Source organism: Herpailurus yagouaroundi, unplaced genomic scaffold (genome assembly GCF_014898765.1).
Source record: "Herpailurus yagouaroundi ecotype Mexico unplaced genomic scaffold, PumYag 182, whole genome shotgun sequence".
NCBI classification, from domain to species: Eukaryota; Metazoa; Chordata; class Mammalia; order Carnivora; family Felidae; genus Herpailurus; species Herpailurus yagouaroundi.
The window spans coordinates 34,565,655-34,590,734 of NW_024412413.1; the positions used below are offsets into that span (position 1 = coordinate 34,565,655).

General features: G+C 34.4%; 1 protein-coding gene across 4 annotated transcripts in view; it reads right to left on the minus strand.

Moving 5' to 3' along the window:
• The window catches only part of LRRIQ1 (leucine rich repeats and IQ motif containing 1), a 218,929-nt gene that overhangs the window by 116,668 nt on the left and 77,181 nt on the right, over positions 1-25,080 (minus strand). For all 4 annotated transcript variants that reach the window (XM_040491296.1, XM_040491295.1, XM_040491294.1 and 1 more), the window contains exons 15-18: positions 14,972-15,151; positions 11,519-11,965; positions 7,608-7,818; positions 948-1,067 (exon numbers count right to left, since the gene is read on the minus strand). In XM_040491296.1, coding sequence (XP_040347230.1) covers positions 948-1,067; positions 7,608-7,818; positions 11,519-11,965; positions 14,972-15,151 — 958 coding nt within the window. The remainder of the gene's footprint in view (positions 1-947; positions 1,068-7,607; positions 7,819-11,518; positions 11,966-14,971; positions 15,152-25,080) is intronic.

A 25,080-nucleotide genomic window follows, 5' to 3' on the forward strand; every position in this document is an offset into this window, starting at 1 on the left:
ATGTGCACACCTGTGTGTGCACAAGCCAAGGAGGAGCAGAGAGGGAGAGAGAGAATCCCAAGCAGGTTCCGCACTGTCAGGACAGTGCCCAACCCTAGGCTCAACCCAACAAATTAGGAGATCACGACCTGAGCTGAAATCCAGAGTTGGACACTTAACTAACTGACTGAGCCATCCAAGTGCACCAAAAAGTGGGTATTTTTAAGATTGGTATATATACAACTATACTCAACAACATAGATAAATCTTATGGACATAATATTACATGAAATAATAAGATTACATACTGTATGATTCCACCTATAGGAAGTTCAAAATAGGGAAAACTAATCTTTGATGATGTAGGTATGAATACTGCAGAGGCATGAGGAAGTCTGGAGATGTTCATATGTTTTACATCTTCATCAGAGTGGTGTTTATGTGGGTGTAACTAAGAGGAAACAGTGAGTAAAACTAATGTAAAAGGCTAGTGCTCTGTATGATAAAACAGTGCTCGATTTGGTTGGAGCATTTGGAAGTCACAGAAGTGGTATGGATGTCTTTACACTTTGGTACCTTACTGTGGACTCTTACATTAACAATATAGAGGGTGTTCTCATTTTGCGAGGCAACAAAGAACTACAAAAGACTGTTGAGCAGGGCATACATAAGCTCAGAGTTGTATTTAATGAAGGATAACTGATAAACAAAACATTGTGCAAATCATTTTGTCAAAAAGTACGCACAAACTCTTGTTAATATTCTCGGAGCACAGTCACATACTGTACATGATTGTAGAGTAAATAAAGAGGATATTAAGAAATCAGAAGCATACCTTTTCAAGTGTTGTTTAAAATAATCTATGACATAGTGTTAAGAGGATAAAAATCTTAAAAACTGATTTAGCTCCAAAACAGTATACTAAACATTTTTAAGACCTATATTTATACGTTGTGGTTGGTACTTACTTCATCAAATGTAAAATCCTCCAAATTTATTTCTTCATATTCTTCTTCAGATTCTTCATTCTTAATAGCCTCTAAAGCTGTTGTCAGTTTCTTTCGCAAAAGGAAGCCCTTCCAAACTGCCTAAACAAAAATTTAAAGCATGTTATACAAGGTTATAGATCAAACTACAAACCAGATTCTCTGTGTTATCCCATTAGGAAGATAAAACATCTAAGCCCTTAGTTTAATGGCTCAATAATCTGTTTTTTGAACTTTATGTGACACTTAAAACTGTAAGATAAATTAAACAACTGCATGTGTCTAAAGTTCTGAATCTCAGGAGACTTTCCTTGTGGTAAGCAGAAAAGAAGCTTTAAAACTCCCTCAACTGCACATGTAGGTCAACCAATCAATTATCTGACAATTCCTCCAGGACCCATTCTAAACTAAGAAGAAAGAGATACAAAGGAAAACCAATTTTTCTCATTTTCAAATAATTGTGTATAAAATAAACTAACACACATTTAGGAAAATTTCAACATATACAAATGGCCATATTAGAAAGGTATAATCTTTTCCCATAACTATTAACTAATTTCATTTTAAAATAAACTAAGCACATAAAAATAGAATTAAAATCATTCAGATTCCTTAATAATCTTGGAGTCGAGAAAGCTTTCCTAACTATAACTCCAAGAACTCTGTAGCTTTTAAATAAGTAATTTTATATACTACTAGGGAGTGAGATCTAAGACCCATTAAGTATAAAAAAACAAGATAGAAACAAGTGTATATTCTATGCTGCCATTTTTATGCAACTTTGCATATAAATATACAATAAATACATAAATTATATAAACATATACACTCAAATATATTCATATATGTATATGTGGTTGTTAATATTTACAAATAAAAGTTATGAAATTAATTTTAAAAATCATTAAGTATAGAGGCAGAAAATAGGATGCAAGATATAGCAACAGAAACCAGACTTCTCTGAATATACCTTTCTTAGATTTGACTTTGGAACTGTGCACACGCATAAGATAACTATAAAACAAACAAATATGAAATAAAAAGGAAGTCCTGAAGAGATACAAAAATATATTTTACGCTGGGGGCATATACACATGGAAGTTATTTAAAGTGACTTTAAAATATATTTATTCCTAGTCAAATATACTCAAAAGACAAATTTAACTACAGAAGATACCTTAAATATGTTTTCAATAATCATATTGTTAGTAATAATATTGGTATTGTTATCATGGAAAATCTATATATGGAGAACTGGAATATATGGACAATAGCCAGAACATACATGACAATAGAAGTCACTCATAACCTCTGCAGCAACTAGCCTTGAAAGCCAAACCACAACCTCGGCAACAAGTAGCCAAGAATGGTCAAGATTTTGTCAATGACTGTCAGCCTCCCTACTTTTGTCCCTACTTCCAACTCAGGATCAACCAAAGCTAGCCAAATAAGCTTCCCAACCAATCACACAATATGTCCTACTTTCTAGCTGCCCACTTTAATACCTTCCCCCTGCCCAAACCCTCCAATTAGACCATACCTGAAGATCTTTTTTTTCTCTCTCCCTTTCTCCACTAAAGGTTTCCTACTCTCCCCCCTGCCTTTGAGACTATGCCAAAGGCAACTGATAGTGGCTGAGTCCCTTGCTATAGCAGTCTCTGAATAAATAGCCTGTTTTTTTTTTTCTTATTTGTATGGTCCTTATTTATTTTCACTAAGTATGTGCATGTGTACACAGACACAAACACAGATACACACACACACACACACACACACACACAGAAAGGAGAGTGAAAAGGAGGAAAAAAATAAAGAACAATTATGTTAATGTTATTGGGAACCAGAAATTTCCATAGAAGAAAAAAGATGCAAATATAAAATCGAATAAGTAAAAATCCTGTAGTCCTAAATTTAATATTAAAATGTCAGTATGAACCCATGGTATACTTTTTCTTAAAAATATGTATTTGTTGGGGCGCCTGGGTGGTGCAGTCGGTTAAGCGTCCGACTTCAGCCAGGTCACGATCTCGCGGTCCGGGAGTTCGAGCCCCGCGTCAGGCTCTGGGCTGATGGCTCAGAGCCTGGAGCCTGTTTCCGATTCTGTGTCTCCCTCTCTCTCTGCCCCTCCCCCGTTCATGCTCTGTCTCTCTCTGTCCCAAAAATAAATAAACATTGGAAAAAAAATATGTATTTGTAAGCTCCGTACAATGAAAAAACATCTAGAAACCATGACCATACCAGTAACAACAACACCTCTAAGATCCTAATTCACTCCTAAACCCAGGCTGGGTTTCTAAATATTATCCCCATTAAAGGAACCAAAGATCTTTGGGGCAATGTCTGAATCTAGGCCTGGCATAAAATGTATGCAAAATGAACCTGAAACATAATGGCACATTAGAAAGCAAGGGAAGTTTTTAAAAACTACTGAATTGTATCACCAAAGCTAATTTGAAGCTAACCTGGTCAAATGAGGGACAATTTGAGCATCAGTAAGAGTAAATTTGCAATGGAATTAAACATCATATATTTAAAAATTTTATGTGTATATTATGATAGAACACATTATGGTGACCGCTGAAGGATACTGGGAAACCTTATTAATCTAAAACTTGCTAAAAAAGCATCAAGCATTTAACCTGCCTTTCCAGTGAATTGCACCTCAAGGTAAACTACATAGTCAATTAAACAAAGTTTCTCTCTATAGACATTTTTTTGTTTAAAAATGAAGAAATTACACAGAGTATCAATATTTTGCAAACTCTTTACAAGAATTGACCTAGGCAATTATTAACAATGGTCACTAATATTCCTAAAAGAGAGGCAACTAGACATTAGGTGCTTCTTCACTGTAATACATACAACCACTTAGAGGTATTCATTTTTTAAACTTTTTTTAAAAATGTTTATTCATTTTTGAGAAAGAGAGAGAGCACGAGCAGGGGAGGGGCAGAGAGAGAGGGAGACACAGAAACTGAAGCAGTCTCCATCCAGGCTTTGAGCTGTCAGCACAGAGCTCGATGTGGGGCTCAAACTCATGAACCATGAGATCATGACCTGAGCTGAAGTCAGACACTTAACTGACTGAGCCACCCAGGCGCTCCTGAAGTATTCTTGATAAAAAAACAAAACAAAACAAAACAAAACAAAAAAACCCAAATAATAGCAAATTTTATAACCTACTGTCAGCTTACAGAAAAAGAAGGAACCAAGAAACATGTATGTGATGCTATGGGGATACATTTGGCAAAACTCAGAAAGCAGAAAACTACAGGAGAAAAGACCTAGTTTCCTTAATAAACTGTAAGGAAAAAAGAGAGGGGGTTACTATTTATTTAAAAGACTTTTAAGTATTATTTAAACCAAAGGCAAAATGATGACTTTATTTGTATTTTGATTAAGAAAAATGTGTAAACAAACATTGATAAAACAATATAAATTTGAATATTGATTTGATATTTGGTGACATTGAAAAATAAGTTTCAATTTTTGGTTGGTAATGTAGTTCTACTTAAAGCAATAGGTCTTATAGAAATTCATAGTGAAATATTTACAAAAGAAATGGTATCTAGGATTTGTTTCAAATAGTCTAGTGATGAGTGGGGAGAGGTGGGTTGGTTACAGAAGACATCAAGGTGACATGGAGACCTAGGGAAAACAGGGTATAAAGGGAAACTTAAATCCAGGCTTTCAATAATAAGGATCAGCTCACTGTGGTTCACAACGGATCCAGCCCAACTCATCAGGGACAGGACTTCTCCAAAGCTCTAGAGTACAATATATAGTGTGTGTCTTTCTGGTGTGATATATATATAGATACTTTCCTCCAGCCATCTCTGATCAGTTTATGAGAAACAAAGGTATTATAGATGTTCAGATTCATCTTCTAGCTTATTTGTTTCTGTCAAGATCTTAACTTTTCCCCAGTAATCCATCTACAATTAATTCATGTTTCTCACATATTCAAATTAATTCCCTGGCCAAGAAATTGTATCTATTTTCCCTCCAACTCCCATCAACTCCCATTCCCAAAACATACTATACACTTGTTCTCTCCTAAAGGATTACTTCGTAATCATCTGGCAAACAACGAGAGGGTGAGAAAGACCATGGGGCAAAAGGTTAACATAAGGTAATTCGGGTATCCAGACCTTGCTAGCTCTGTAATCCTGACAGACAGCTGTCAAGGATGCCTCAAAACCTGTCTTCATTTCAGCCAACCAGAAAGGGAAAAGAATATGAAGGGATATCTGTGCAATGTTTAATGATCCAGACATGGAGGTGGTGTACATGTCTTTCATGTACAATGTATTGACTAGAACTCAGAAAAGGAGCCATGCTAAAGTGCAGGAGAAGTTGGGATATCTAGTCTGGCTGTATGCTTGGAACAAGGGGAGAATGTGAGTTTTAGTGAGCAGAGAGCATCCTCTACCACATCCATCATAAAATGTTTATTTTGCTCTTTCTAAAGCCCAGGCTCTTTCTATTGCTTTGTGCTCTGCTTTCTAGAATGGTAAGTCGGTCTAGAATTCATACTAATACGAATGCTGTAAGTAACCAGATGACTGTACGCAAGAGAAGAGAAAATGAAACTGAGATCACTTCAGGTGATTTTAAATACCATGGTGTACAATAAAAGAGACTTGCTCTAAGCTGCAAAGGCTGAATTATGCTTACTTGTGTCATAGATACACAGAAGCTCAACAAAAGGACATTCATCAGAGATATCAGTCCCTGAACTAGACTGTTTCACAAAGTGATAAACTTCTGTTTCTTCATTGAACAGAATGAAGCAAAAGTTTCAGATCCACGTAATGCTGAACAAAGTATTCCTTATCAACTGATGACAGGAAGGAGTTTGGTCTGCATGATATATTCATTTCTCATGTTGCAGAATAATATTTTGAGATAGTAACTGAGGTTCTTTCTTTTCCTCAGAGTTTCCTTGAATCCATTGAATCCCCCCCCACTCCCACCACCATTCAGGCATTAGTAATGTCTATGCATTGCCCTTAGGAGTACAGTTCAGACAAATTAAGTAAACTGAAATACTGAATATATTTATTAGAACCATAGCAAAGATAATGTTGAAAACTATGGCTTTCGTAGTAAAAGCCAGCAACTTAATTTTAAGGCTATTCCTCTAGTTGGTTATTCCAATACCTTGGAGGCATCCATGACTCCTTACGCTCTCTTACATACCACATCCCCATGAACTGATGTTATCAGGTCTACCTTCAAAATAAACCAACATATATTCTGGCCTGTGATTTTCTTACTGCTTCTACTGCAACACTCTGGCCTCATGCTACCATTATCCCTTGTCTGAATTACTGTAATATCCCCTAACTGATTTTGCTGCTTCTACCCCTGCCTTCCTACAGTATAATCACAACATAAAGGAAACTTGATCATGTGAGCCTACTGCTCAGATTCCTATAATACCTTCCCATGTCATTCAGATGACAAGCCAAAGTCTTTACACTGACTTATGATTTGTAAGTGTTACCCTTCTCCCCTCCATCACTGTCCAGTCACCCTGGCTTCTTGTTGCTCTTTATAAACACTGCAGTATGCTCCTAAATCAGTGCCTTTGATCAGATATTCCACTGTCTGGAGTGTTCTTCTCCCAGATAGCCAATGGCTTAATCTGTCACTGTAATGTCACGTTTTCTGGTCTTCCATTTCCATCATATCTAAAATGATAAACTTTCCCTTGATACTCCTGTCCTGTTTATCCTGCTTTATTTTTCCTCTTCGTACTTATCATTATCTAACATATTTATTTACTAACTGCACATCCCAACAGAATGTAAGCTAGTAAGATTTTTGTGCCAAGAAATATTTGTTGAAAGAATGGATAAAGGGAAACACTAATTTTTTGGTTACTCTCTTTCAATTCGGTACCATTATGTATTTATTTAGTTTATTTAGTTTATGTATTTATTTAGCATTATTTAGTTTTATGTATTTATTTAGTTTATTTTATATTTATGTATTTTTTTAGTTCTGCCTCTTCCACTAGAATGTAAATTCCATGAGGGCAGAGAACTTATACAGTTTGTTTATAGTTATGGTTCCTAAGCCCATAATAGTGCTTGACAAATAGTAGATTCTAAAAAATATTTGATGAATAAATAAATAATAGGATGAATGTGATTAGGTTGAACTTCACTTCAAAATCTGATCTTGGTGAGGTTGAATCAAGTCATTCAATACTTGCTCCCTGAATTTCTCATTAAAACGTGTATTTGAAGAACTTTAACAATTATTTTAGTATATTTTTAAACATGCTTCTAAAAAGAGCTCTAGATTAGGCCAAGTGAGAGTTGCTATGGCTAATCAAATGTTACCAAATGTGGCAAATGGCATATTTGATCAGAAGCTTTAAACATGATTGTATGGCTCAGTTTGGCCCTTGGTCATGAGAAATGTATTTCTAAATTATAGGCTACTCTTTCACCCTAGATACTAAGCACAGGCACAACCAACCTATGGCCTACCTGTCACCTAACTAAGTAAGAAGCAAATCCAGTAGCTGTAAATCACTGATATCCATGGGTTGTCCATTATATAGAATTACTCAGTGAAAGATGACAACTACATCTCTCAGGACTATTTCACCAAAAGATTAAAGCTAACCTGTATAAGAATAGCAGCCTTTTCCCTCTGTTCTTGGATATTCACGGTGTTTTCCCTTTTTTCTTCCTTTAAAATAGTTTTATTCTTGATGCAGTCATTGGGTTGGAATGTCAGGGGTCCTACTGCAGCAGTAGGTAGCCTTGTAGAGAAATGAATCTGTCTGCGTACCATGTAGCCACGCCAGTGTGCCTGGATTACCAAAGCTGCCATACTATTCAGAAGAGAAAAGAAAACATGGTTAGAACCCATAAAAACAGTTGTAGGTAAGAGGTCCTCATAAACTATATGTATAAACATGAACTGCATCAAGTATTATTTTAAAATAAGAACATCTTTTGTTAACAATAGGCACATAGGTAAAAATGGTACGGAAAACCTTCAAATCTGAAAAAGAGAAACGGGCCAGTAACTTAGAGAGGGATGTGAGGACTAGGGGGTTTTTGTTTGTTTCTTTTAAGGAGGAAAATAATACCAAGATTTGTGTATGATAACGGAGTATGTTGATCAAGTAGAAAGGGGGGAAAGTGATGACGTTGCAAAAAGGGACAATGCAGGAGCCTATGCTGAGATGGCAACAGAGGATGTGATCTTCTCCACAGTGGAGAGACTAGCCTTGGACAGAAGGGAGGGCCCCCTCCACTGTAAGAGAAAGGACCCGTGAGGTTATTACTAGCTGCACTTCCCTCCCTGCCCATGACAAATATTAAATCATGCCCTTACAAACCCAGTAGTAAATTCTAACATTTTCCCAGCCTACATCTATTTGCTAATTTCAGGCACTGAATCAATCAATGCTGTGTTTTTTCCACACCCGCTAGGCTGCCCAGCAACATTAGCAAAATTTGAATAACAATGATAGTAAGTGGATTCTCAGTGTGCTTCACCTTTTAACTCTTCCTAATTGGGTAAATTTCCCTTTTTCCACACAGATTATTGCAGGAATATTATCAAGGTACTGAGTATAGTCAAAATACTAATTATTCTGTCTTAAGTGCTCTTTAAATTCCAGAGTTTAGTTTAAAAGGCACATGAAGGAGAAGTGATTCTTGCATATATCCCTTGCATTAAAACAGTTTTCAGTAATTTTGTAATTATTGGCAATTCAAATGAAATTTTCTCCTTCCTCATACTAGTAAGTTTAAGGCAAAGTGGAATTGAGTCATAAACTCTGCCAGACAAGACCACACATTGTTTTTTCTCATAGTAGTATATTTGTGGGAAATTAGGAATGATGTAACCATTTTTATCATTATTTTGCTTTATTATCACTATTGTTATCATCATCATAATTTTACTTAAACCCTGTAGAAGACTTCAATCTATTTTGCTATGAATAGAAAGTTAAAGTTAATGGATAAAACTTCTGACCTAAGATAAACTACTTGAACTCCACATGCTTAGAAAAAATAATCACATTCCAACAAATCATGTCCTTCTGTAGGGTAAACAGAACTATAAATTTTGCAATGGATTTAATTTGTATTCAGTTGTTCAATTATCAATTCATTCTTTCTTCTTTTGAACAGAAACAAGTTAGGAAGTTTTTAAAGCACTATAATTGGTATTTTGGCTGATAAATAATCTGAAAATGTATTTATCATTTATAACTGGTAAAAAGTGAAAGGTTTGTAAGAAAACTCATTTAAGCTCAGACAGCATCTTGTATTTTTCTACAAATGCATACAAGTTTCACTGACTGTAACTGTAAATTTCTTCTAAAGCTCACCAGTCATTGAGTGTCTGAATTCCTCAGCCCAACATCATCAAAATTTCCCAAGGAAAACAACAACAGTAGGGATATTTTCCTCAGTTACACTAACACAAGGACTGCTTTTTACTACACTGAAAGCAGGTAAACATGATGACTTTGGGGCTTCCTGAATGTAGGATGTTTCCATGTTGAGAAAAACAGCTTGTATCAGAGGTGCCTACCATCATCACCATCACCATCATTATCTTTTTTTTTTTTTTTTTTTTGGCAAAAATCATAATGATAAAATGCCCTTAGCATAAGAACACATGTAAATCATACTTAGGAAACATCTACACAACTGACAGTGAATCTTCCTGAAACACTGAATGGTGAGGTTCAGTAAATGCGTACATTTTCTTTTCTCATTATTCTTTAGGACCTTGGCTTGTCTATATTTTCAGTTCGCCATCCTTCCTTATTATCATCATTTAGTTATTTTATTGATAACAGATTAAGAAGTTCTAAATGTTGTTTATGTGAAATTACAATAGGCAGGTCTGGAATGTTTGGAGTTGATGGGGTTCAGAATACGCTACCTCAAAATACGGCATCCTGGTATACTAAATATTTTAAGCTGTAGGAATTTGAGAAACAGCCTGTCCAGAAAGGACTTTTTGACCTTCACCAGAAGCAGGCCATAAGACCCTCTTGTGAGAGGTGTCCTTCATGTACCTAGAGAAAAGAAGCATTCTCATCTGAAGATGGATGACAAGAAGAATCTGAATCAACAGGCCTTGCTAAATTTACCCCAGTTTACTACACTTAGCTTATACCCTTTGCCCTAATTATATTTTCCACAACCTTCTATTCTTTGTCAAACCTGATACGAAAATGCTCAGGTTTAACTATTTCTTCAGGTCTTATTTCTTTAGGAAGACTTCCATGTCATGTGAAACATATTAAATACATTTTTATGCCTTTCTCTTATTAATTTACCTTTTGTTTCAGGGATACCAGCTGAGAACTTAGAAAGGTAGAAGTAAAAGATGATATTTTTCCTCCCTTACAGAGCAAAATTAATTGATTAAATAAACTGATGAAATATAAAGGAGGAAATATTAGAGCCACTTTCAAGAAAATTAAAAAAATTTTTGCACAAGGAATACATCTTAGTTTTAGCATATCAAACTTTTTAATATAGCTTTCAGAAAAGAAATCACCATTCACACTGACAACTTCTGATAGAATAAAGACTGGGAAAAATAAGGTCAGCTACTGTGATTTTCTGCATTCTGCCCTATTCAGCACCTGTTATTTTAGGAAAAGCTAAATTTAACCATTTTTTAATTTTGTTGGCTTGACAGTGAGGCCAACAGTAAAAAAAGAAAAAAAGTTGACAAGCTGAAGTAATATTTATCTTTTCTGGTTCGATAAAAAAATTAAAGCCATTAGCTTTATAAAAGTATTTAAGTGTTGGCAAACCATAAAACAGACTCTTAACTATTAAGAACAGGAGGTGGGTGGGGGGATGGGTTAAATGGGTGATTTGTACTAAGGAGGGTACTTGTATGATGAACACTAGGTGTCGTATATAAGTGATGAATCACTAAATCCTACACTTGAAACTAATCTACTGTATGTTAACTGGAATTTAAATAAAAACTTGAAAGAAAAAAATTAAAAATTAAAGTATTTAATAGTTGGAAGAGGTTTATGTGATTAATATCAAAGAATATTGGCATACTTTATAGGTTGTTATGCCTACAAAAATTATAGCATATGCATTCAAATACTTGCATAGATGCTTATTAAATTATTCTGAGATCAAGAAGCAAAGACATAGTACATGAAAAGGTATACTTTTAAAAATGAAATTACCTGATTATTCAGCAAGTTTTCTTTATATTATTTTTAGAATAGCAGAGTGTTTTATTTTTTCTTAAAAATTCATTTTAATTGTTTAAAGATTAGAAAGCAGAAAGAATAATTTTACATGTACTTATTTTCAATGAAATACTAGTCAATTAAATCAGAACCTGCCAAAATTCAAATTCATATGTACTAACATTAATAATTTGTACACATCATAAAAACATAATTAAAGGAATTCGTATGAAATACAATAGTGATTTAAATCCCTTACCAAAACATGGACGAATACTATCAATAAAAAACACAAAATATACAATGTAAAGAAAAATGATGTATTAAGTCTTACATTTTATTACGGTGTCCAATATTTTGGCAATTCCTCAGCAGAGAACTTGTCATTACTGTTTCCACAAATGGGATTCTTTTAGTGGGGATACTGTTTAATTTGCTGTCTTCTCTCTTCTGGTCTGCTATTTCTCCCTGATTTCTTCCTTCTGTATCTTCACATAGAGAGGATTTGGTTGATGCAGAATGACTAGAGTCAGAATTCATCCATTTCTCAGAAATATCTGGTGATTCCAGTTTATACCTGTCTGCACAAGACTGGAGAACTCTATTTTGCAGGATGCTATCACTATCTGTAGCTAAATGATTTTGCTGGACTTCTGATTCTTCTCTCTGGGTGATACGTGCATCCCCGCGTTCATGTGAATATCGGCATTCATTACTAAGTGTCATTAATTTCTTAAAATAATGGCAGAGATTTTCTGCAGCATCCAAGGTGACCAAATTTCTAAACAAATAAAGAAGACATTTAATAATAAGAACTATATCACCAATATTAAAACTGATATAGGTTTTGGAAATTTCCCTTGTGTGGTTTGACATGAAAATTAAGCTTTACTACAATATTCATTAAAAACTTATTTCTGGTTGTTTATATAGAAATTGATCTCATTTCTAACAAAATTTGAAAATATTTGTTTAGCTAATTTAGATCCATCAATCCAGACAAAATGTCTGGAAGTTTTAGAACCATTTTTATTCTAGGTATTTTTGGTACAATTGAATGAGAAAAATCCATGCTTTTACTACCATAAACATGAGAGATCATGGCTGCCTAAATTTGGAGAAGTTATTTATGAAACAAAGTTAAAAGTACTTTCTACATTGACTCTTGCCATGCAAAATATTTGTATTGGACTTTTAAACAAAGAATTTATATTATGGGAAAGTTTTTATTCCTCTTTTTCTCTGGAAAAACAATCCATTGCAAAGAGAATTCAAATACTTTAAGATATAAATGGTGGTGATTCTCTTAAATAATTGTTGAATTTTTATCTTATGGAGGCTATGGCTTATGTAATTAATCAAACTTTCTGTTTGCCAGATTTGAGGATCTCAGTAGCAAATGTAAAGAACTTTGCACTTGTATGAGCCTTTTTCTTGGCTACACTTTATTTACCTTCCATTATTTTTTTTTTAATTTTACTTACTCCAACTGTATATTTTCTAACTATATTTAATATATAGCCACAAGCTGCCTTATCTTTTTCTTGCAGGATATAAATAAACACAAAACTTTTTTTTTTTAATTTTTTTTTCCAACATTTATTTATTTTTGGGACAGAGAGAGACAGAGCATGAACGGGGGAGGGGCAGAGAGAGAGGGAGACACAGAATCAGAAACAGGCTCCAGGCTCTGAGCTATCAGCACAGAGCCCGACGCGGGGCTCGAACTCACGGACCACGAGATTGTGACCTGGCTGAAGTCGGACGCTTAACCGACTGCGCCACCCAGGCGCCCAAAACTTTTAACCATACCATAAAAATGAAAGTTATAGTTCCTCAATGTAGAGATAAATAGTCTTGTGTTCACAAAGGTATTATCAGACATTAGCATAGTCTCCTCCAATATATATTTTTGATATTTTGTATTTCATTCATTTTGGTGGCTAATAATGTAGAAAAGTTTCAATTCAATATTGGGATATCAAGTGGTTATTGATTAGGTATTGAATTCACCATTTATTATTAATATAAAATATAGTCTATTTTCCATTATCAATGCCAAAATGAAACAAGTTGCAATGACAATGGATTATCCAAAGGAATTGAGAAATCTATGTTTCAACATGAGAGCTATCAAGGGTCACCTTTAAACAAAAAATTGCATATTACCATACATATTCAAGGAAGTATGTTTAGTTTTGCACAAAATAAATGTAAATAACCTTAGTCTTTATTAAAAGTAAAAAGTAATTATCTGTAACAATTATTATTTTTGAGAGAGAGAGAGAGAGAACAAGCAAGAGGCAGAGAGAGAGGGAGAGAAAGAGAATCCCAAGCAGGCTCCGCACAGTCAGTGTAGAGCCTGAGGTGGGGCTCCAAGTCACAAGCAGTGAGATCAAGATCATGACCTGAGCCAAAATCAAGAGTTGGATGCTTAACCAACTGAGCCACCAGGCACCTAGGTGCCCCAGACAATTGGGATTATTTAAAAGCTGTGAGATTTGTTTTTAATCTCAATGGACTATATACAAAAATATTTAAATAGAAAAACCAAATCTTATGTAGATGGGCATGTATGAAAGTGCAAAGAGCAATAATTTAAAAATTAAGTTTAGGTATTTAGAAGCGCATATTACAATTATAATTCCAGTTTTTTTTTTTTAATTTTTTTTTTAACGTTTATTATTTTTGGGACAGAGAGAGACAGAGCATGAACGGGGGAGGGGCAGAGAGAGAGGGAGACACAGAATCGGAAACAGGCTCCAGGCTCCGAGCCATCAGCCCAGAGCCTGACGCGGGGCTCGAACTCACGGAGCGCGAGATCGTGACCTGGCTGAAGTCGGACGCTTAACCGACTGCGCCACCCAGGCGCCCCTATAATTCCAGTTTTAATGGAGAGTCCTCATAAGTGAAATATGAAATCACTTTCCTTTTTCATTTGTGTTTTCTGGAGCAATGCAAATTAGAAAATATAATTATAGAGGGGTGTCCAGGTGGTTCAGTCAGTTAAGCGATCAAGTTTTGATTTCGGCTCAGGTCATGATCTCATGGTTTGTAAGATCAAGCCCCACACTGGTCTCTGTGCTGACAGTGCAGAGCCTGCTTGAGATCCTCTCTCTCCTTCTCTCTGCTCCTTCCCCACTCATGCTCTTTCAATAAAAAATATTTAAAATCTTTAAAAATAAAAGAATATACAGTTATAGAAAGATCAAATATAATTCATTCATACTAACGTACACTGAATTTTGGATGGGGAATGGGAAATTCTCTTTCTTTTATATCTAATTAGGATTCTACTCTCAACTTCTGTTCTTCTGAATATGTGCATGTGTTGACTGCTCTTATCTACTGTGCGCTCATATTTGAATATATTAATATAATATATGTACAATATACCTAATACATAATAAATGTTGTATGCCTTGCTCCATTGTAACTGTTTGTCTAATTTTCTCTTATGCTAATCTGTTAATTCTTTGAAGATAAAGTATAAAACTTAGCTTATTGTGTATTTTGTTTACAATCACTGTCAAATAAATTTATGACTGATTCATTGAATGACTGACTGAAGGGATGTTTGAATCTTGTCTTGAAGCTATCCTCATGATTTCACTTATCTAACACTTTAGCATTGAAATTATATTTTAAATTGTGTTTTTAAGAGAGAATATCCTTAAAATACACAGTACTAATTTTAAAAAAAATCACTGTATTAATCAGCATATTTTTTTAATTATATACATAAATTGCATTATTTCTTTAAATTATGAGAAGAGAACAGTCTTACCCTTTCACAGTAATATACTTTTCAATTAGTAAGTTGAATTCTTGAATCTGGGACTGACAAAGTACCAAGAAACGTCCTAATTCTGGTTGATAGTATTCTTCAGTCTGCCTTTCTGAACAAGAGTTTATCATTTCACCATTGAGGATTCTTAGAGCCGGTAACACTTTAAGTAGAGAATGCCTATTGAAAGCAGGAAAAAAATAAATAATCTTGAAGAGTTTATATCTAAAATAACCATATACCTATTACTTAAACAATATAAACACAGAGTGTATCTCAGAAAATGCTATTGGTTTTTTAGAGAAAATGATACTGTTAAATTTGTTAAAAAATTCTATGGTATCATGTCATGTACAAAGTTAAATTTTAGAGACTTGACAATATTTAACCATTTTCTTCTATAACATAAACGGGAAATTTAGCAGATGGAAACTTGGGCTGGGAGTAAATAAAAAGCTACATTATAAAAAAATAATATCAGATACAGTATTTTAAAAATATGATAATTAAAATAAAACTACTGAAATTTGTTGCTTATTTTAGAAGTAGAGGTAAATTCTGATTGTTTCTCTTAGTAAAACATAGTTAAGAGTAAGGCTAAAAACAAGAGTAGTAAACAATCACCTTGTTTATCATGATCTGAAAAATCTAAACTTATATTTCTTTTTGAATCTTGCTAAAAATTATAATAATAAAAATATTCAAAGAATGCACAAAAGTCTGTACCAATTTAAAAGGCTAATGGTGTGAAAATCCAAGCCAGACAGCAAGAGCTTTCCACCAGGCCTAGCCATTTATAAATATTTACCCAATCCTTTCACAAGGGTACTGTGGGCCTCTTTTCACAAGGCCATTAATGGTCAAAGGGGTAAAATGGACTTCTTGAATGAATAAATCCCCCTTAGTTAGAAACTAAATTTCTTACGAGGAAAAGTACAAAAATGAATAAAGATATCAACAAACTAAATAAATGGGAAGATGTCCAATGAAGATATTTTCATAGATAGGAAGTTCAAAATTGTTCAAGAGATCATTCCTTCTCAACTTGATCTTTAGATCCAATGCAACTCCACTAAAAGTACCAGTAAGGTATTTTGTGTATATCAACAAAATGATACTAAAATTTACAAAAAGAAGCCAAAAAACAACAACAACAACAAATCCAAAAAGACAAAAACAGAAAACAAACAAGAATAGCCAATTCCACACTGAAAAAGAAGAAAAAAGTTGGAAAACTATCACTTTTCACTTCACACTTACTACAAAGCCACAGTAATTATGAGAGTATGGTATTGGAGAAAGAATAGACAAATTTATCAATGGAAGAGAGACAGACAAATATATCAATGGAAGAGAAGAGAGAACCCAGAAGTAGACCTCCATGAATCTACTAAAGTGGATCAGTCAACTAATCTTTGACAAAGAAGAAAGGCAATACAATGGAACAAAGATAAATGATGCTAGAACAATCAGACATTTACATGCAAAAAAGTGAATCTAGACACAGACTTTGTATCCTTCAAAAATTTAACTCAAAATGGGTCATATACCTAAATGTAAAATGCAAAACCATAAAACTACTAAAAGATAACATAGGAGAAAAAATTAGACGGCACTGGTATAATGATGACTTTTTGATAATAACACCAAAGATACAATTCATGAAAGAAATAATTGATAAGATGGACTTCATTAAAATTAAAAACTTCTGCCCTGTGAAAGAGTATCGAGAGAATGTGAAGACAAGCAATATACTAGGAAAAATATCTGATAAAGGGTTGTTATCCAAAATATATGAAGAAATTTTAAAGCTCAATAAGAAAATAAATACACCAATTAAAAAATGGGCCATAAAACTTAATAGACCCCTCACCAAAGAAAATATACAGATGGTAAGTAAGTATATGAAAGATACTCAATATCATTTGTCATTAGAAAACTGTAAATTAAAATAACAAGATACTATTATCTATTAGAATGGCCAATTCAAAACGCTGACAATACCAAGCGCTGGTGAGGATGTGAAGAAATAAAAACCCTCATTCGTGCTGGTGGAAATGCGGAATCAGTGCAGCTATTTCGGAAGATAGTTTGGTGGTTTCTTACAAAAGTTAACATACTTTTACTATACGATCCAGCAATGTGCTTCTCAGATTTACCTAAATGAATTAAAAACCGTATCTGCACCAAAATCTCCACACAGATGTTTATAGCAGCTTTATTTGTAATTGCCAAAACCCGGAAACAACCAAGATGTCCTTCAGTAGGTGAAAGGATAAATAAACTGAGTTACATCCATACAAAGGAGTATTATTCAGCACTAAAAAGAGATGAACTATTAGGCCATGAGTAGGGAAGATTCCTAAATGCATATTACTAAGTGAAAAAAGACAATCGGATAGGGCTACATGCTGTACAATTCCCACTATATGAAATTCTTGAAAAAAGTCAAAACTGAGACAGTAAAAAGATCAGTGTTTTCCAGGGATTAAGGTGAAGGGAGGGAGGAACAGGCAAAGCACAGAGCATTTTTAGGGCAGTGAAACTATTCTGTATGATACTACTACATAGCAAATACATGTCATTATACATTTGTCAAAATCCATAGAATACACAACACCAAGAACAAACCCTAATGTAAAGTATGGACTTCAGGTGATAATGATGTGTTGATGTAGGTTCATCAATTATAACAGGTATACCACTTTGGTGTAGGATGCTGATAGTCGGGGAGGTTGTCTATGTGTGGGGACAGGGTATACCTGGGAATTCTCTGTATTTTCTGCTTAATTTTGATAACCTGATCTTCTCTAAAATATAAAGTTTTTTAATGTTTATTTATTTATTTTGAGAGACAGAGTACAAGTGGGGAAGGGGCAGAGAGAAAGAGAGAGAGAGAGAGAGAGAGAGAGAGAGAGAGAGAAAGAGAGAGAGAATCCCAAGCAGGATCTGCACTGTCAGTGTGGAGCCCAACACGGGGATCAATTTCATGAATCATGAGATTATGACCTGAGCTGAAATCAAGAGCCAGATGCTTAACTGACTAAGCTACCCACATGGCCCCCAAATATAAAGTTTTTAATTAAAACACAAAATAAGACAAACTCACAGTTCTCTAAAAACTAAATGAAGGATGGCAAGATAAGATTACAAAAATGCCAAGGTTTAAGAAAGAAAACTCCAGTCAGGTACTCCTTCCACCTAGATGGTATATAGTCAGGGTCAACATATCCATTTATAAAAACACAATTGTAAAATATAATTTTTATATTTATAGAAATACTTTATATAATAATTTATATATAACTTATATTTATATAAATTTATATTTACATATTTATGTATACTTTATATATAAATGAAGAAAGTGGTCCACTGAGGCAAAAATGCCAAGGCCCAACTAAAGTCATAACACATTACTATGTATAGTTATGATCTTGATAGTCTTGGTATTTAATAAAAGATAATCACAAGAAATGTATAAATACATTTCCTTTAATGAAAGCAAAAAAAGAGAAGAACATCACAGTTTTTCATTTACTCAGGATACATGATTAATTTCCCACGCTTACCTTCCTCCACCCTTTGAGAAATAATACTTTTTTTCTCTCGCAGATATTTAAATAAGGAAAGAGGGAAAGCAAACATTATGTTCAAGATAACTATCAGATGCTTTACAGTGTTAAAGAGCTTAATCTAGTTAAGAAAACTTGGGTCCATCACTTCTTGGCCTTTTGGCTAAGATCAAGTGAAGACTAGGGTCCATTTATTTGGAACTTTTTTAAGCTTTTTTTTTTTTTAGGCTTGAAGATACCAATATTGGTCATATCATAAACTACCGCACTTACTACAAAAGGTTAAATAACTAGCATATATTGCATTTCTGTTTGGATTCATTTTAAGATGTGGTTCAAAAGCAGAATGCTAATTAAGATAATAGCTATTCATCACCGAGGTACAATACTAAATATAACATGAAATCTTTGACTGAGGCTACCATCAAAACAAGGAAAGGTTGAGCTCTGAAATTGAAGCTGGTAATAATTAAAATATAATGGAGAGATTAACTATCCATATTCTATCTTATCAAATTGTTTATTACATTAGTAATGAAACTATATTGCATTCTAAATCTCCCTCAAGTATACAGTCAAGTTTTCTTCAAGACATGACATGTAAGAATAACGTGGCTATAAAATGCCACATATGAAATAAAGATGCTTTTGAAATGTGATAATAAAGGGTAGTAAAAGTTAAAACTGTATTGGTGTTTATACAGCTTAAAAAAGAACATGCTCTAATCCTATTGATGATCTTATTTCATTAGATCATCTCCTAAAATACAGAAGAGCAAACGTAAGGCTTCAATAATGTGATGGAACCAGCCCTAGACAATAACCAACAGTTTTAATTCCTTGTGTACCATGCAAATTTCTCTCTGATAATTTGGTCTCCAGAGTGAACCTGATCAGCAGAAGGAATGAGGTACGCTAATGACCTGCTTTGGTCTTTAAAATAGGTATATTTCTTATAAGGAAAATTAATAAAGCAGATTTTCTTATTATAATTTGGATCTCTTAAGACTTAGATAAAGCTGGGGCGCCTGGGTGGCTCAGTTGGTTAAGCGACTGACTTCAGCTCAGGTCATGATCTTACAGTTCATGAGTTAAAGCTCCGCGTCAGGCTCTGTGCTGACAGCTTGGAGCCTGAAACCTGCTTCAGATTCTGTGTCTCCCTCTACTTCTCCCCCTCCCCTGCCCGTGCTCTGTCTCTCCCTCAAAAGAATAAACATTAAAAAAATTTTTTAAAGAGGTAAAGCTGATTTTTTTTATTTCTATTGTTCAGTTAGTTCTGGTTGAACAATAACAATAAGCTGTTGGATCTATAATACTTTTCATTGGGATCCTGGACCTACAGTGATATTGCAGATGAAGTAACACTTAAAACCCTCTTGAACAGCCATCTTTCAGGTGTCATTTTATCTAATTAAGAAGATGTCAACAAAATGAAGAAAATACTCATGCTGCAATCATGAGAACCACAGGGTCTCACACATGTGTTCTTTATCTTAGTCACTCTCTAAATCCATTGTGATGGTAATTCAAGGCTAAATCTCTATGTGTGTCTCCAACCTTGCAGGACAAGGTCTCTGAAAAGATCCTCCTTGAACTACTGTATCAGTAGTACCTGGGATAATTTTTTAAATTCACTTACACCAAAAACCTCTGTTGGTGGGTTCTGGGGAGTTTGCATTTTAATTTTTTTAACATTTATTTATTATTGAGAGACAGAGAGACACAGAGCATGAGCAGGGGACGGGGAGAGAGAGGGGGAGACACAGAATCTGAAGCAGGCTCCAGCTTCTGAGCAAGCTGTCAGCACACAGCCTGATGCGGGTCTCGAACTCACAAACCGGAAGACCATGACCTGAGCTGAAGTTGGATGCTCAACCAACTGAGCCACCCAGGTGCCCCTTCCTGTGACTCCCCCTCTCTTTGCCAGAACTATTGTTTTGGTTTTTTTAATTTTTTAAAAATGTTTCTTTATTTCTGAGAGAGAGAAACAGAGCATGAGCATGGGAGGGGCAAAGAGAGGGGAAGACACAGGATCCAAAGCAGGCTCCAGGCTCTGAGCTGTCAGCACAGAGCCCGACTTGGGGCTCAAACTCACAGAGCAGTGAGGTCGTGACCTGAGATGAAGTCGGATGCTCAACCGACTGAGCCACCCAGGCGCCCCTGCATTTTTAAAATATAGCTTTTCTTATGGCTTTAAAGAACCAATGCATTGGCGGGGGGGGGGGGGGCGGGGGGGGCGGGGAATGGGCTACAACAAGTTATGCAAAAATTAGAGATGTTCAGGTTTAAACTTAAAAAAAAAAAAACTTTGAAATTTTATCATTCTGGAATTGTCTTAAATTTTCAAGAAAAATATAGCTTTCTTGTAAACTTGAGGCATGCCCTATATATATCAATGATGCCAGAGAATTTGCTAAAATAAGAGATATTGTGGGCCTGGACAGTTACATTCCAATGATCTGTTCACTGATTAACATTGCCATTGGTTTTACATAAATGGTGCAAAAGTTTCTTAGGAAAGTATTCTTGTAACACTGAAGTTACAGAGTACATATCAAATAGATAGAGAAACCAGTTTTCTATTCAGAAATAATTAATGACAAAACGAAGAGCCATTTTAACTAAATGACCCAATATAATCCTAGAAGCAAAATATAAGAATTTGCTTATCAGATTAATGGAAGGACCAATGATTTACCACAAGTATCCTCTATTTAACAAAACAACTGTTTATGCCCTAGACAACCAAAATAATAAGAAAATAAGTAAATCCAAAGGTAACTAATACAAGGCATTAGGTTTATTTGTAGGTATTGCAAGTGGCATTATGTGGAAGCTGTTTGGATGCTAACTAACCAGATTAGCAAGGGGCAAAATGATAATTTTGTCATCAAATACTACATTTTGAATATGGCTATGAATATAGATATTATTATGTACAATATTATAGCTATAGGGAATAATTACAGAAAATGTGGATCAATGGGGCTTGAATTTTTACATTGAAAATATTTTGATGTTACATTCATCACCTTTACATAAGAAAAAGTCCAAAACAGTTTATTTGTGTCAAAATATTTGAAATTTCTTTGGATGTAAAAATTTGTTTGGATCTTCAAGACCATGACAATATCTTGATATTTATGATTTATATAATAAATATCCATATTTGATTTGGTATTTTATGTTAAAAATTGTTTGCTATTTTTTTTTAAAGGAATAGTTATCAGAACTATATAAATCAGTAGTGTAGTAGGTTGGCCTTCAGTTCAAATGCAGCCTTAGAAGACTCTATGATGAATATATTAGAAAGTGCTGTAACAAGTTGATTCATGTTGGAAATGAAGTATAAGAATACTGTGAGATCTCAACATTAGTTTTTCCAGCTGGGGTCCTCCTAGCCAAGAGCTGAATCAATATTTCATTTAGTGAAAACTTCCTGGTGAATATTCTGTCACTTAAGAGACTCTATTAATCATTAACGAATGAAACACATTCCCAAAGGAGATTCCAAACTGAGTTTGTAGATTAAGTTTTAAAAAGAGATTTTTTTAGTACATCAGTTTTGTCCATGTTATCACTGGCCAGACATGAAAGTAAGAAGCCAATTGGGAAAATCTATAACTAATCCCTTTGTTGGTATCACGGGGTTATGTAAAGTTCACTGGAACATACTGCTTACCCAAGTTTGAGTTGATCCTTTCATTAACAAATCCCTATTTTATAGATTACCAGATTTTAAACCCTTTAGATAACTGAATCTCTTCTTGAAATTATGAAATCTGTATTAGGCCCACTGATCTAAGTGAAATTTGATAAGCAAAGTTTTTAAGTTGGTTTTACTCTAGTACAGTATATTTTATTTAAACATAGAAATTATAATAGCTAAATAATTGTACATGTCTATAATATAAATACTACCTTTTTTCAATATTATTTTTAATTAAATATTTGCTTTAAAACTGTAAAGTATATATACATAGTAAGTATAGTATATGTTAGTATAGCACTAAGTATATATACTTAGCATAGTAGTAAAATGTGAATGTTTATCTTTATATATTTAAACAGATTTATATCAATATATTTCACTATGAGAATATTTTATCCAACAAACTAAGTATTTATTCTTCATACCAAAAAAAAACCCATAAATAAATTCAAAGATTATTCAGGACATAGATTTGTTTCTAGTTATTGCAACTGGCAACATGGCAGCTGTTTGAATGGAAACTCATACCAGATCAGCAACAGAATTCATGTCCTATTTGCCCAACTCCTAATAGAAAAACCATGGCCTGCAAAGAGCTTGCTCTGAATATTGGGCACAGCCACCTATTTCTGTTTGTCATCATAGATTTGGTCTATATAGTTACTTAGAAAAATAAAGATATCTACCTAAAAACAACCCATCAGGTATTTTCATTATAAATAATATCACCTGCCAAGAAGATATTACACTCTACCTTTTGTGTGGGAAGTTTCATTCTAAGGTCTAGGTTCTAAAAACGGGGACCCAAAACCTGGGGATTAGTGTTTTAAATCCCAGTGTAAGAAAAGCATGGCCCCAGAACTTGAGCTAGTACATCTAGATGGGGACCTTGACTACTTCTATTTTGGATGACAGAGTCCTTTTCCAGGTGGAAAAAGGTCTAGAAACATATTTAAGGGTTTTTTTTTTGTTTGTTTGTTTGTTTCACATATATATACACCGTCTTTAAATAGTTGCAATGTCTGATCTCCTTATAATTTGATATTAACTAATAGTTGGTATAGTAGTAGTATAGTAGTAGTAACTTGTCCTAAGATCAGGTTTTCAGAAAACAGGAAGAATGTCACAAACACTATGGTCCCTAAAAGTCTAAAGACTCCAGTTGTAGAACTCCTGACATTGATAATTACTGCAAACTGATAAATAAGTATCAATTGTCAATTTATGGGTAATAATACTTTCAATCCCTGACGTAAATTTTAAAAATTCAATAGAGGGGAGTCTGGGGGGCTCAGTCAGTTAAGCATCTGACTCTTGATTTCAGCTCAAGTCATTATCTCATGGTTTGTGGTATGGAGCCACACTTCGGGCTCCATGCTAGCAGTGCAGCGCCTGCTTGGGATTCTCTCCCTCCCTTTCTCTCTCTCTCTGCCCTTCCTCTGTGCACATGCTCTCTCTCTCTCAGTAAATAAATAAATAAATAAACATTAAAAAATCCAAGAGAAAAATTAGAGGGGGGTGAAACGCATTTTTTTTCAAGATTTTACACATTACAATGTAAATTTCTATAATGTATTCCTTCAACAAATAATTTTGGTTATCTATGACATTATGGATGTCATGCAGACATACTTGCCTTGCATAAGTCTACATACAGTGTGTGTGTGTGTAATAACTACACATAGTCTATATAGTTACTTAGGAAAATAAAGATATCTACCTAAAAATAATCCATCAGATATTTTCATTATAAATGATATCACCTGCAAAGCAGAGCCTATTAGACATAATTGCTCTTCTTTTTGTGTAGAAAATGTTACTCTAATGTCATTCTTCCAGTTCTAAAGTAGAAGGATCTGTACAATATCTGGGATCACTTCCACTACTTAATTTTAGTCCTTTTTTAATTCCTGGACTTTCTACTAACATAGAACGTGGCTACCTTCCTTAATCTCTTACCACTTTGATGCTGAAAAGAAATCTTCCACAAATACTATTTTCCTTTTCATACAACTATTCAAAATTTCTCTATAGCTCCTTAAAAATAAAGGCTAACATTTACCAAGTGTGCTATATGCCAGGCACTACTATAAAATGCTTCTGTCTTGCAGTTAGTTTGGCTTTATGACTAGTTACATCCAGTGGAATATGAGAGAAATGATCAATGCCACCTTTTTAAAAATATATTTATTTTGCGAGAGAGAAAGCGTGAGTGTGAGAGGGGCAGAGGGCAAGGGAGAGAGAGATAATCAAGCAGGTTCCACACTGTCAGTGCAAAGCCTGATGCAGGGCTCGAGCTCACAACCGCAAGATCATGACCTGAGCCGAAGTCAGACGCTTAACTGACTGAGCCACCCAGGCGCCCTAACCAATGCTACTTTTGAAAGCAGAGCAGTTAAATATCAGATATGCTTTCCCTGTGGTCTTTTCCCCTCTTTCTCACCACAATCTATTATCTAAAAATGTCAGATTACATTGAAGTTACATGACACAGAGCCACAAAAGGGAAGCATCCTGAGTTTCCACGTCTGCTTAGATTAGACAGGATGAACTCACATCAGATGCAATATAAACCAAAAATAAGCTTCTATTGTATTAAACCACATAGATTTCTGGGTTTGCTGTTGTGTGGTATAACCTCTATTACCTTAATGAATAAATCCTGAGGTAGCTACTATTATTATATGCATTCTATAGATGAAGACACTGAGACATAGCACGATTAAGTAACTTGTGCAAGGCAAACAGCTAGGAAGTGGTGGAACTAGATATGCACCCGAGCAGTTTACTCACAACACCTACATGTACACCCAGTATGCTAA